The sequence below is a fragment of the Ascaphus truei genome, chromosome 1, assembly GCF_040206685.1.
Source record: "Ascaphus truei isolate aAscTru1 chromosome 1, aAscTru1.hap1, whole genome shotgun sequence".
NCBI classification, from domain to species: Eukaryota; Metazoa; Chordata; class Amphibia; order Anura; family Ascaphidae; genus Ascaphus; species Ascaphus truei.
Window position 1 is genome coordinate 445,073,866 of NC_134483.1, and position 13,529 is coordinate 445,087,394.

The following is a 13,529-nucleotide window of genomic DNA, read 5'->3' on the forward strand; positions in this document are numbered from 1 at the left end:
AATATACAAAATGGCTTATATCATATTTCAAAGAAATACCATCACTTGGTAAATAAAAATAATTTCTGTGGATTTTTTTTTAATAGCGGGATAAATAGTTGTTTACATTATATTTCCTTTCCAACATTTATCATAAACAGTTCTTAATTAGATACTGGAACAGGGATAGACAGACCTATTTCTTAGATGGCCCATTTATGTGCCTCTAAATAGCCTAGAACGAATATTAAAAGAGCAACACAACCTACAATGGTTTGTATAATAGCTGTCTAAGCAGTGATAATGCTGGGCAATAAAGCAAACTTAGAATGGTTTCACGTCATACAAGGAGGATTTGATTTCCTGTTATCTTTGCAGCATAACACCTCTAAAGAGTCAAGGCACTTATGGCCACATTCAGTTGATCAGATAATTTGGTGCACACTTAGTAAATATGGCCCTCGGTGACATGCCCATATAACCTTCCTTACCCGGCTCTAAAGGAGTTCACATCAGATTAACTATTCACATTGGCAATGCTGAGTCACTTGTACCTTTTCAGGGTGCTGGGTATGTGCAGACTGGCCGTGCAGGAAGGGATAGGAAAAAGATGGGTGCCAGGAACTTTTATGAAACAAAAAAAGGTGCTTTATTTGACAGCCATCAATAACACTCCACAGACATTGACTATTGGGTACTTGAAAAAAACCTCATTATAAACTTTAGCATTCTAGTTTTCATCCCCTGGTAGCTCTCAATCCTACACTGGGGAGGTACTTAACTTGTTACCCATAGTAGGGGATCAATTGGCAGTGTCTTGCATGGGATTAGTAATGCTCCACCACTTGTTGGATGAGCCTTTACGATATACACTTTGGGCTCCTGAATTAGTAACCTGCATTGCATGCTTCCACCATAACTACTCGATCAGGAATGGGCAGAGAACCTCTTCCGGTTGGTAATTCCTTACCAAGAGTATGCTGCATCCTTATCAATAAGGCACAATCACGAGCCCTTACTACTGGTGCTCACTTAGATCAGGGCACGTTTCCTAACGTCAAAATAGCAAATGGTGACAGGATACATCTTAATACACTTAAATATACACAGAAACCTATTTACAGGACTCACGACGAGGACCCCAGTCAAAACTCTGAAAACCCTGCTTATAGAGATTAGGGTGGAACTATATACTGTATACCCTCTAACTCCCTAGAGTGACCATCATGAGTCAGAAGACATACGGGGGTGGGGGGGCAATACCAGACAGCCCACCCAGTTAACCTTGTCTAGAACTAGGATTCCACAAAGAGGGTGCTACTAAAGATATATGGTTAAAAAATAGATATAATACACAGTGCGCTCAACTTAAATTCTACAATGTGATAATTAAGTGTGCTAATAAATATTACTTAATGTGAAAAACGAATGTGATATAATCCCAAATACAACCATCTAGTGTAAAGAGGATGGCAGCCTTAGGACAATATAACAAGTCTATCCAACGACTTGTAACAACAATATGAACAAATTAACAATAAAGTCCTGGCGCAAATATCATAGAGAATACCAGTCCTTTAGAGGAAATGGGGAGGGTAGAAAAAATGGAATCCGGGTCAGTCCTGTTCACACTGTTTATTTCTTTTTACGGAGTATTCTCTTGTTCCTATTCTCTGATCTCGGTGTTCTGCAAAGGAAAAATACAAAAACAAAAGACCATTGCGCAGTATCCTCTGAGTGATATATACACCTCTCCCCGGCTACTAACTACTTACAGCAAGGCTGTAGGGAATGGACACTGATTGGGATCTTTGCCTCAGGTTCCAGGTAGCCACAGTATGCACCGGATCACTCCACACCACTTTTGGTCTTCAGATATCCATCCACTCAGATAAAAGTACCCAAAGGATATAGAAGGCAAACATGGTGCAAATACCGCTAGTATATAAAAATGTATTAAAAAGACAGAACCGAAACACCACAAGGTGTCACACTCACATTTAAAATGTGATGGTTGAACCATCTTCAACGTGCCGTCCGCTGCCTGTAGGTTTCAAGCTGCATACACTAGTTGCTGGGGTAAGATCCCTTCCTCCCTCCTTCTCGCTGCCGCGACTCCAAAGAGATCATCCCCCCGATGTAAATGCTACTAGGTTGCTGCTCTCTTCCTACGTGTTCGGAGTGACGTCACCAATTAACTCCACCCTGCGCGTTTCGTAACTTAGCGCGTTACTTCGCCAGGGGTGTGTGACTGGAGGGCTGCCACCTCTTCTAAATAGTTGTTTTCTGGCTACTGATTCAATGCATATAAGTTCTGAAGAGAAAATAAAAAGCAAACGCGTGTACAGGGCCCTGCGCGGCCTCCCCACACAAAATGCAATACCCCACTCCCCTCATACACTTACCTTTCTGGTGGTCTCAGGCCTATGGTGCCCCGGCTCTCCTCAGTTGCTGCAAGCTTCTCTCCCATGCTGGGCATCCTGCCGGGCCTGCCGCTCTCCCACCGGTGCTGGCCGGAAGCTGGGCTCGCTCACAAGTCGGGCCCAGCTTCCGGAGCGCACCAGCGAAAGAGAGAGGTCCACAAGACCTGGGGAGACCCGGGGACCGGCGGCAACCAGAACCCCTTCTCCCTGTCATCGGACCTGCACATGCATGATTGTTTTTTTTTGTGTGTTTTTTTTAGAAATGCTTTCTTATGGTTTCCTGAAAGGGAAAAAAAATCTCTGTGAAGGATTACAACATTACAAAAACATGTACGATCTGTTTCCAGACAAAATTCACATTAAAAGAAGAGTTATTTATTTGCTGATAAAGGTTCTCCCATAAATAAGCGCCTAAGACATGCAGAGAAATAATGCTTCTCACGCAGAATAGACTCGTCTAAACCCCCTCATTGGTAGGCATGAGCTGCTTTTGGCTGGAGATCATACAGAGAATGTAATTGCTGTCTTCCATCTGTCTCAGAATCAGCCCAGTGATTGCATCTTCAGATCCATGCACGATTTTCCATTTCATACATATTTTCATTTCTTTAATCTTTACCGTCGTTTCCTCCGTAAGGTTCTTGCTAAACTCATTTATCCTCTTAGGTCCAATAAAGGAATGTGGTTTGCCTGCAAATTCTCAAACCTCTTCTGCTATGTATTATTTTGCCTCGTACATAGCTACACCGCGCATTTATCTTGATGAAGAATACAAAATGACAGATGTACTGTAGACGTGTTATGTTCAATGTCAATGTGTGATAATGTCTTATTTTACAACTTAATAATAATAATAGCATGTTCTCGTATAGCGCTGCTAGTTTTACGTAGCGCTTTACAGAGACATTTTGCAGACACAGGTCCCTGCCCCGTGGAGTTTACAATCTGTGTTTTTGGTGCCTGAGGCACAGGGAGATAAAGTGACTTGCCCAAGGTCACAAGGAGCCGACACCGGGAATTGAACAAGGTTCCCCTGCTTCAAACTCAGTGCCAGTCAGTGTCGTTACTCACCGAACCTCTCTTTCTCCTTCTGGGCAGCGCGCTCATTGAAGATGTTAGAAGTGGCTGAATTTAAAAATAAAATTTAAAAAAAAGGCAAATAAAAATATCACTTGTAAGCACATTTACATGTCTCAGACAGGTCTGTAAACTTGTCATATTTTATCTTGCCATACAGTGCATCCACTGCAGCCAGGGATTCTGGGAAATGACATGCAAATGAGTGCACAGTATCACCTTTAAAAAAAAAAAGAAAAACAAGAAGCCAGAACACACACAACTTGTGCTTGGATGTAATGGGCAAGTCAATGTGTTGCAAATCCCAGGGGTCGCAGAAGATGTTTTTTCCCATAGAGAATGTTGACATATTCTAATAAAAAACGTCATACGCTTGCACTCTTGTTGATCCGGGTTGCAATGATCACTCTGGTGAAAATAAACGTAATTTGTCCTGCACATCAGAACATCCACGTGTACGGTCAATAAAATGCGTTTTCTTATTTGTGTTTTATAGCATGTTGTTCATTGCCACAGTATATAAATCGTATTTGTGCAGCATTTATTTTCTCAATTATCTGAGGTTTTTTTTTATAACAAGTGATCTAGACCAGGGGTGCGCAACATTTTCAGCTCGCGCCCCCGTCTGTGCTCCCCCTTGCCTGCACCCCCCTCCTTACCTGCTCTCGTGCTCCACGTGTCATATGACGTCATGCGACGCATTGCCATTTGAATGGCGCCGTGTTGTCATGGCGACGCGTCACTGAAGAGCAGGCTGAGAGCAGGTTAAGGATATTGCAGGGGCCTCGCGCCTCCCCCGGCATTAAATTGACATGCCTGGGGAAAGAGCGCATGGGCTCTGCAACTGCCATACCCCCCCCTAGAAAATCCTGCACGCCCCGCAGTTTGTGCACCCCTGCTATAGGCCATGGGGTCTTTTATCAATTCAAAAATGTGGGTCAACAATTGCTTCAGATAGATCAATGAAAAAAAAAATCTATTGCTTTTAAGTGTGAATACTTCCTTTGAAACGTATGGACTAAACTAACTCTATGTGTCAAATGTGAAACACAAACTGTGTATTTGGGGACTAGATCTTTTAGTGCAGGGGTGGCCAACTCCAGTTCCCAAGGACCACCAACAGGTTCAATCAGTGACCCAGACTGATCAACCGGTGCTGAAGTAGGGGTACCCTTAAAATCTGACCTACTGGTGACCCTTGAGGACTGGAGTTGGCCAGCCACTGTTTTAGAATAACCACTCTGTACATTTCTCAGAAGTACTTTTAAAGGGGAAAATCCGTCCCATGACCAAAGTGAATGAATAACAGAGACGTGTTTAACCCTTTAAATCCCCCTCTAGAACAGAGCGGTCCCATGACTGTGATGGCCCTTAAGCCAGACACGGAGGAGGAGTCCTCTTCAATTGGCCGTCACCGCTAAGCTGCAAAAAGAGCACTCTTTGGTTGTAACGTAGCCACTATGTCATGTGGCCCCTGGGGGGACAATCCTATAGCGTAGTGACTATCTTGGGGGTACTTAAAGAGTTAAGGAGCTACATCTGGGCTCCCCACCTCCTGTTATCTTTGTTGATTCTCTGATGAGGACAGGGTGGGATGAGGGTAAAGATTGGAAAACACTTCACTGTTCAGAGGTCCTTAATGTATGCAATTTGTAATTCCAAAAACAATATTTTCTATTAGCATGGTTATATTTATTTAGGGTAGCCTTTTTTCTGGCCAGCTCCATGGGATTGCATCTTTTAAGAGTTTCATGTCGAGTGAGTCATTTGACAATGTGTCAGAAATAATTGAAATGCTCAAATCTTTGTATTTATGAGTTGAAGTCTCGGATGAGTCCGAGCTACAGGCATTGCATGTCCGTCTGCTACTGAACGCCTTCATTTCCAGTGTTCTCTCTTTGCCCGCAGAGAGGAGAATGCAGAATCGTCTGCTATTCGGGTTGGATTTGTCACTTACAACAAGGTTCTACACTTCTACAATGTGAAGAGTAGCTTGGCACAGCCGCAGATGATGGTGGTTACAGACATGGCGGAGGTTTTCCTTCCTCTGTTGGATGGCTTTCTAGTCAACTTCAAGGAATCAAGATCCGTGATTAACAAGTAAAACAAAGTCTCATTACATTTTGTCACATGCCAACATATAACAAGGGTCACTTGTGTTTAGTGCATTCTTTTCCTTTTTAAATGAATTGTTTTACAATACATGCCGCAAGGTTTATTGTTTGGTAAACTATATGCAGTAATGCTGTGTTAATCTTCCTCATAATTTGCTATAGATTATAGATTTTTCGACTTTCTCCTTGCAAAACGTTCATGCCGCTCAATGCAAGAAAATAGCAGGTAGATTTCTCTCACATTTGCGACCCAATCTAATATATAGTTATCTCTCTCTGGAAAGCGTTTCCATACGTTGGCCAGCCTGCTTACTTCCTGCCTCCCATTTATATCAGCTGAACACCAAACCAATGAATTTCTAGTCTGCTGGTACCTCCTGTACATAAACACTTCTTATGACCGCTGGATTCAGAAAGAACTTACGTTATGATCTTGTGTTTTGCATAGTGTATGGGGCTTTTCCTTCATTATTATAAAACAATTACAGCAAAAGGTATAATCAATGCAAATGTTAAATTAGAAAACACATATGCAAACCCAGCACACCGTAAGACGGGGTTAAATTAGTAATTTGGGATTGTTTTAAAATAATAATAATAATTGTTTGTTCTTGTATAGCGCTGCTAGTTTTACATAGCGCTTTACAGAGACATTTTGCAGATACAGTCCCTGCCCCGTGGAGCTTACAATCTATTTTTTTTGGTGCCTGAGGCACAGGGAGATAAAGTGACTCGCCCAAGGTCACAAGGAGGAATTGAACTAGGTCCCCCTGCTTCAAACTCAGTGCCAGTCAGTGTCTTTACTCACTGAGCCACTCCTTCTCTATGTAAATATGGTTGTTTATCGGGAATTGGCAAATGTGTCAGTGCTATTTCTAGACATTTAAGTTGCATCTCTGTACAAACTGATTCCCTCAGATTTAAAGGCGTTGGGCCACTTTTACAGACCAAGTACTGGAATCCTTTCATAGATAGAAAACAAAAGTGACACCATCCAGCATTTGGGCACATTTATTTAAAAACAAAAAGATACACAAAGCAAAAGGAATTCATGCTGTGAGGAATATCTAAAGCCCCCATTGAAATCTGCAATTATGTGCAGGTTCTGTAAATTACTGCATTTCATATAGAGTATTTAGCACACATGCTTATTACCAGCAGCACACAGACTGTCCCATTGTCACACCTGACATGGAATCTTCCGAGTACCTCTGCTTATGAAAGTTCCAATGAAGAGACCTCTGCAGTCTTTGAAGTTTATGCACAAGACAACCTTGGAAGTGATTAATATATTAGTCTATTAAAAGGTAACAGCCCACAAAGTATCATGCTGAACAATGAAACACAAGTCATAAAGCACACTGTATTTTGCCTCATACATAGCTACACAGCGCATTTATCTTAATGAAGAATACAAAATGACAGATATAGGTATGTTATGTTCAATGGCAATATGTAATAATGTCTTGTACCTTTTCAGCTTGTACGGTCCATTCTGATGAATTGACTAAAACCTTACAGGAGCATTCGAAATCTCCAACAATGAACCACATTAATTTCAGTTCCGGAGACCCCCTGCTTCCTGAGATACTTAACAACCAAGGTGCTGCTGTTGCTCCATGATTCTTAAATCTCACATGGTACGGGAGCCTATAGGAATGATGATGGATGACGTGGCTTCCTATTGGGTCCCGTGCTGCTGGAGATTTAAGCCACCATATTATTCACCCAGTGGGGGATGCCACTTGCAGCACCTTCAGAGGTAAATACAGATGCAGCCACGAGTATCCGAACACTTGCCCTGGAAAATCTGAGGCAATCTCCCAGTAATGCTGCAACATTTCTGTGACATTTCTGCAGACAGACTAATGGCCCATAGGATTAACACAGCAGGGGTCCCTGGCAGTCCCATTCGATGGGCCATTAGTCTTTCGGCAGAAATGTCACAGAAATGCAGCATTACTGGGAGATTGCCCCAGATTTTCCAAGGCAAGTTTTTAGATACTCGTGGCTGCATCTGTATTTCGGGAAGTAGGGAGTGTCCCTTGAGCTGAAATGAACGCAGTTCATCTCTGGAGACTCCCTGCTTCATACCTAGAAAGAAGGAAGAAAAGAAAAATCGGCGGAACCGCACCTTTAAGCATTAGCACCACTTATTAAATGTTGTCCTCCTATACATTGATTGTGCTATTCTAGATGAGCATATTAAATATTAATCTTTATGGAAGTACATACTAAAATTAAACGCTGTGGCACACTTTGGCTTCTTGGTGCTTTTACCATTATGCAAACACCAGTCTATCCCCCTCTCCCACAGCTTATTGGACCAGATTCCAGAGATGTTTGCCGACACTAACGAAAGTGAGACTGTCTTTGCTCCTGTTATCCAGGCCGGCATGGAGGCGCTAAAGGTTACCATTCCCTTTCCATACATCGTACACATCGTGTTTTTCGCTTTTTGAAAAGTTGCTGACAAGAACCGAAACAAAGGCTGCCATTTATGGACATTTCCAATGCTTTTATCAAATCTCATGCAAAAGACGATAGAACTAAAATGTAACTAAGGTCTGATAGTGTTAGGGAGCTTTCATTCTTTTCATTTCCAGTTTTCAATTTGTTAAAGTTACAGTCATACCATATATTTTAAAAACATTTTTAATGCCCTGTTTTCACAAACTTAATTTATGTTGTCTAAAGTGATCCTTTTTAGTCTTCTTTTTATTACTGCCCGGGGTACTGTATATTGTTTTGTACACTTTAAGTTCTTTACACATGTTTCAAAAAAAGTGTTCCTTTTCTTTTTAAGCAGTTTGCTGTCTAAAAAAGGCTCTTTATGTTATTTCTTAAGAAAAATGAAACCGTGAGGGCATCATTGTTCTCATAAAACTTTTGGGCTAATTGTTTTGCACTGTTAAAGTATTAGTTCTGGTTTATGGAAGAAGAAAAAAAAGTGTGTGAGGGAATTAAAGATGAAGGATGTTCTGTACTTTGTCCAACAATTTCAATGAGTGAGATTTGGTGGCCTCTGAATCAAAAACAATATAAACGTTCAAGTAGAGAAACTGCCCTGAGGTCCGTGAGAAACACAATGGAAAATTAGAGCAAATTGCATCTGCGTCAATGTATTATCGTATTTTGCTCCAAGTTTTGCAACGTACGTTAGTATGCTACTTAGCTCATTTTATTAACAATCCCTATCTTGCATTTGCGTCAACAAAAATAGGCCAGGTCTGATGTGGTCTAAGCTATTTTAGCAAACAACTTGCGTCATGTAAAAAACACATTCTTACATTTGACGCATGAAAAAGAAGCAATGCATAAAAAAACCTAATATATAATTTCTGTGCTCGCAAGACTCCTAATGTTTCAAAACTTTTCAAATATTCATTTATCAATCAGTATTAATAAATTTGCAGGTGCGGGCTACACACACACTAATCCAGCCACAAATTGTATAAATATTATACAAATATTGAAAGCTAGGGGTCCGTTGCTGCGGGGAAAAAAATTCAATGATTTTATTGATAAAGTGAATGAAAGAATAAGGGAGAAAAAGGAGACTAGTCTTTCACGGCAACAGGCTTTTTGTCAGGTTCAGAGATTAATGGTTGACCTTGATAAAAACCTTGAAACGTGTGTCTCCTTTTTTCACTCCAGTTTATGCTTTTATTTGAGGGTTTTTTCCTCCAATGGACTCCAGAGTATGCCTTTTAATATTCATTAAACATCTTGCAGTCCGTGAGACTATTTATGAAAGCATGAAGAGGATTTCCCCGACTGATTGAAAGTTGGACAGACCTGAGTGTAATAGTCCCTAAAATTACTAATCTAGGCCCCTAACCATTAAGGCCGAGGAGCCATCTTTCACATTCCTCCAGATTCAAATGAATGACACTAAAACTTTCCTCAGCGCGGGGCAGGCAGCTCACAGCATATTGAACATAATTCCAAAAAACAAGACAAAATAAAAGACTATAAAGATGTTTTCCTTTGTAACAGGCAGCAGAATGTGCAGGAAAGCTATTTATCTTCCATTCATCTCTGCCAACCGCAGAAGCACCAGGGAAACTGAAGAACAGAGATGACAGGAAACTGATTAATACGGATAAAGAAAAGGTACTTTCAGCTGCCAATCCTACATGATAACTACAGTACATGAGCGCCGACTTTATTCAGAAAAGAAAATCATAGTATTCAGTTTAATTTACAGTTTAAGATAACAATTGATGCTACTCTGAGAGGCAGTCAGTCAATTAACATGGGGAATCCCATGGCTTTATTCTGCATTCCAGCCCTCTGAATGTTTCATGCAACGCTGCTCGTGCGAGGCAATTTCATCCTGATTTAACTGAACTATGCAGAAGGTTCAAAACATGAACCGACGGAATGTATCTTTTCACATTTGATACATACTAAATTTAATGTAAAACAGCATGGCATATTAATAATATTACGAATTGTTTAGTAGCACTGAATTTGAATTGAATGCTGTATGAACTACAAATAAAGACATATTTCTGTTTGGAATGATATAATTATGTACGCATACCTTTCAGAAGTTGGACATGTAATATAAATGCCGGGTTGTCTCCTTGGTTTCACCCATTATGCTGTGCCCACAATACCTCTGCCCACTTTCAAATAACACTTGAGGCTCAAACAACATATTACAGAGGGTACTGCTTTGAGTTAACCAATTAACATTAGGTACTCATTATTGGACCTATTTCATTTAAAATGACAAATGAGTTCACTGTTTGTTTGTAAAACAACACCAGACTGAGCATGATATTTCATTAACCCCTTGCCTGTCAGAGGAGATAACGCTACAAGTAAGTGAACTTTTTTTCCCCTTTCCACTTTAATACAGTGACAGTGTATGACATTGAGCATTTCCAGCACTAATTCCTTCCTTCCCTTCACAGACTCTCTTCTTGCCCCAGACTAATATTTATGAAAGCCTGGCTAAGGATTGTGTGGCCACTGGATGCTGCGTGGATCTTTTCCTTTTCCCCAACCAGTACACTGATGTGGCCTCCATGGGCACAGTGACCATGCTTACAGGAGGTACCCTTTACAAGTACAATAACTTTCAGGTAAAGCCCTACATCTGCTTCCTTGAAACACAGTGCCTCATCCTGCGCTCCTTTTGCTTAATTGAACAAGTTCTACATTTCTATACAGACATGCCATCTAGTTCTAGCTGTATTTCGCTCTTGAGATTAATTTATTTGCATGCACCTTTATTGTTGTTAGATCATTTATGGGTATAGCTCAGATCAGTGGTTCCCAATCATTTTAAACTGGGCCCCCCTAAAGCAAATGCTCCGCCCATGATACTCCCATCCTGTATTCAGGGCACACATAAAGATGACCATGGCTTGATGGATGCTTCCCCCGAAAAATCTTATTTAAATCAATAAAGATAGCATTTATATGGAAAACGGTTATTGGGCCATTAATGCAGGGAAAATGTCCCTTTCTGTATGTCACACACTGTCTTACACTATTTAAACTCCTCTCTTTAGTTTTCACTGTGCCCTCATTTTTTTGGTCATTTGTTCTGCCTTGTGTGTATTTCCTCCCTGCCATTGACACCTACACCTGAGGTTTGGAAACGCTGCCCTAGATGAGCATTATACATTATTAGTTAGGATAATTGCATTACTTCAAATACTGTAAAACATGGTTGCTTAGCTTTATTATGGTGAGAGTTAACTGCAATATACTGTGTATATCGTTGACCTCTCTTACCCTGGGGTTTATTGTATCTTTATTTTCCCATAATATATGAACCTTTGCTTAACTAGTTGCAGGAGTATAATGTTATCTGTTTTTAGACTGTGTCCAGGTCAGAATCTGTGTATGAACAATGGTTTGTGTTTTAATGCCATCTGCTGGTGATCTTGCTCATATTTTCAGTATGTTACATTATTTTGTTCCCATGTTGTAGGTACACACAGATGGCCAATATTTTCTAAATGATCTCAGGAAGGATGTTGAGAAACGAATAGGATTTGATGCTATCATGAGGGTTCGCACAAGCACAGGTACGTTGAGCATTACAAATAATAACTATCCAACAACCAGATCGTTCACCAGTTTTAGTTAAAACAATTTATGGCAATTGACAGATATATCAATATTATAGTTCACAATTGCTGTCTGCTACTAGTGTTAAGTTACCAATAAGTGGCCTAGATCCATTAAGCTTTGTTAACGTACAGTAAAGACAATAATGTTAAACCATGTGAATATCACAATGTTATAGCATAACGGATATGCTACTGAGGCGTTATCATATCTGTGCCTATCCATAGAAGTTAAGGTTAACACAGGCACTTAACGTTACATTATTTGTCTTGGCTTAACTTGTCGTTACTCCCATCCAGACCCGGAAATAGGGCCTTTGCCGTGTCCGGGTTAGGCATAATTGACTTAAGTTATTTTCCGGCAGTGTTTCCCTCTCTTCTGATTCTCCCCACTACAGCATATGCCCTATTTCGGTTCCTGAATTGGAGTGCCAGCAAGATTGACATAACGCCACGTTATTGGATAATAACGCAACGTTATGCTACAATAACGTGACGTTAAGCCTATCTTAATGAGATGAAGTTCAGACATTGTGTATATAATTAGCTTTGTGGATACCATGTTTACTCAAGGAATATAATGTCCGATCTTGTTTTAGGTAACACGTTAATGAGTCCTGATTACAGGAGATGGAGTTTAGTGAATCTAGACCAGTGTGCTTTTCAGGTTGTCTTTGTTATGTCTCTGTCAATTACATCTACTTTTCCTAATGAAATATTTTACTTTGGTACAAAAGTCATAATGTTTTGCAAAGCAAACGCAATGAACTCATGCATCTGTAATAAACTAATTTGTGTTTGTTCATGTTAGAATATCACTGATTTCTTTATTAACTACTTGTGAAGCGCTATCAGTGATTCATTTGCATTATAGTTTACAAATGTACAATCTGTAAATAATAATGTATCGTCATAAATGCAGAAGATGTACACAGCAGTGTATTTTTCAGACACAATTGGTAACTGCCCAAACCTGCAAACTTATGCTGCGTTAGATAAAGTAACTTGCTATTACTTATCCCAGTAAAAGAGGCAGATTGATTTGACGCATGCCACCCAGGGTACTAAATTGATATGTTGGCCGTACCCCAGGTTTCCGGGCAACTGACTTCTTTGGTGCCATTTACATGAGCAACACAACGGATGTGGAAATGGCTGCCGTGGACTGTGACAAGGCAGTGACCATGGAGTTCAAGCACGATGACAAACTGAGCGAGGACACCGGAGCATTAGTGCAGGTATATTATTATATCAAACCGCTTTCAGTGTTTCATGTACCGTCAAAAGTTAGATCTGAAACCTAAATGTGCATTCTCTAGTCTAGATGTTATCCAAATGACCATTTATTAACAAACACGCTGTGGTTTTGCAACGTAACCATAAACCCAATCTAAAGGGATAGGGAAATACTTCTTCCGTTATATTTCCAATTATTTCATTCTGTACTGCTGTTATTTCATTCTTGGATGTACCACTGAAAGGTCTTTTAAATCTGGCAGTGGCAGTATGTCCAGCCCATGCCTCAAATGTCTGGATATGTTTCTTTCCTGAGGCCTAATTAAATAGATTTTCTACAAATACTGTATGGGTTTCGATATTCTTGTTTATTGTGGACCCTACCCATGACCGGATTATAAACAATATTTTTCCTCCATTCAATTGTTACTTCAACAACATTTATGCATTTATTTTAGAATAGCAATTAGCAGTTGCATACCATCATTATAGGGCAAAAATAAGTGAATTAAACTCTTGATTTTGTACACCACCTAAACTGGCTGAATAGGAATAAGACATTATAGATAAAGTTATAATAGCTTTCAGGACTATAGTATGCCACGCGA

The 13,529-nt window shown here is 40.2% G+C and overlaps 1 protein-coding gene across 3 annotated transcripts in view; it reads left to right on the forward strand.

Annotated features, from left to right (window-relative positions):
- SEC24D (SEC24 homolog D, COPII component) overlaps positions 1–13,529 on the forward strand; it is a 106,554-nt gene that overhangs the window by 81,557 nt on the left and 11,468 nt on the right. For all 3 annotated transcript variants that reach the window (XM_075616323.1, XM_075616332.1, XM_075616341.1), the window contains exons 12-17: positions 5,388–5,579; positions 7,911–8,004; positions 9,593–9,709; positions 10,519–10,689; positions 11,547–11,643; positions 12,778–12,923. In XM_075616323.1, the coding sequence (XP_075472438.1) occupies positions 5,388–5,579; positions 7,911–8,004; positions 9,593–9,709; positions 10,519–10,689; positions 11,547–11,643; positions 12,778–12,923 (817 nt within the window). The remainder of the gene's footprint in view (positions 1–5,387; positions 5,580–7,910; positions 8,005–9,592; positions 9,710–10,518; positions 10,690–11,546; positions 11,644–12,777; positions 12,924–13,529) is intronic.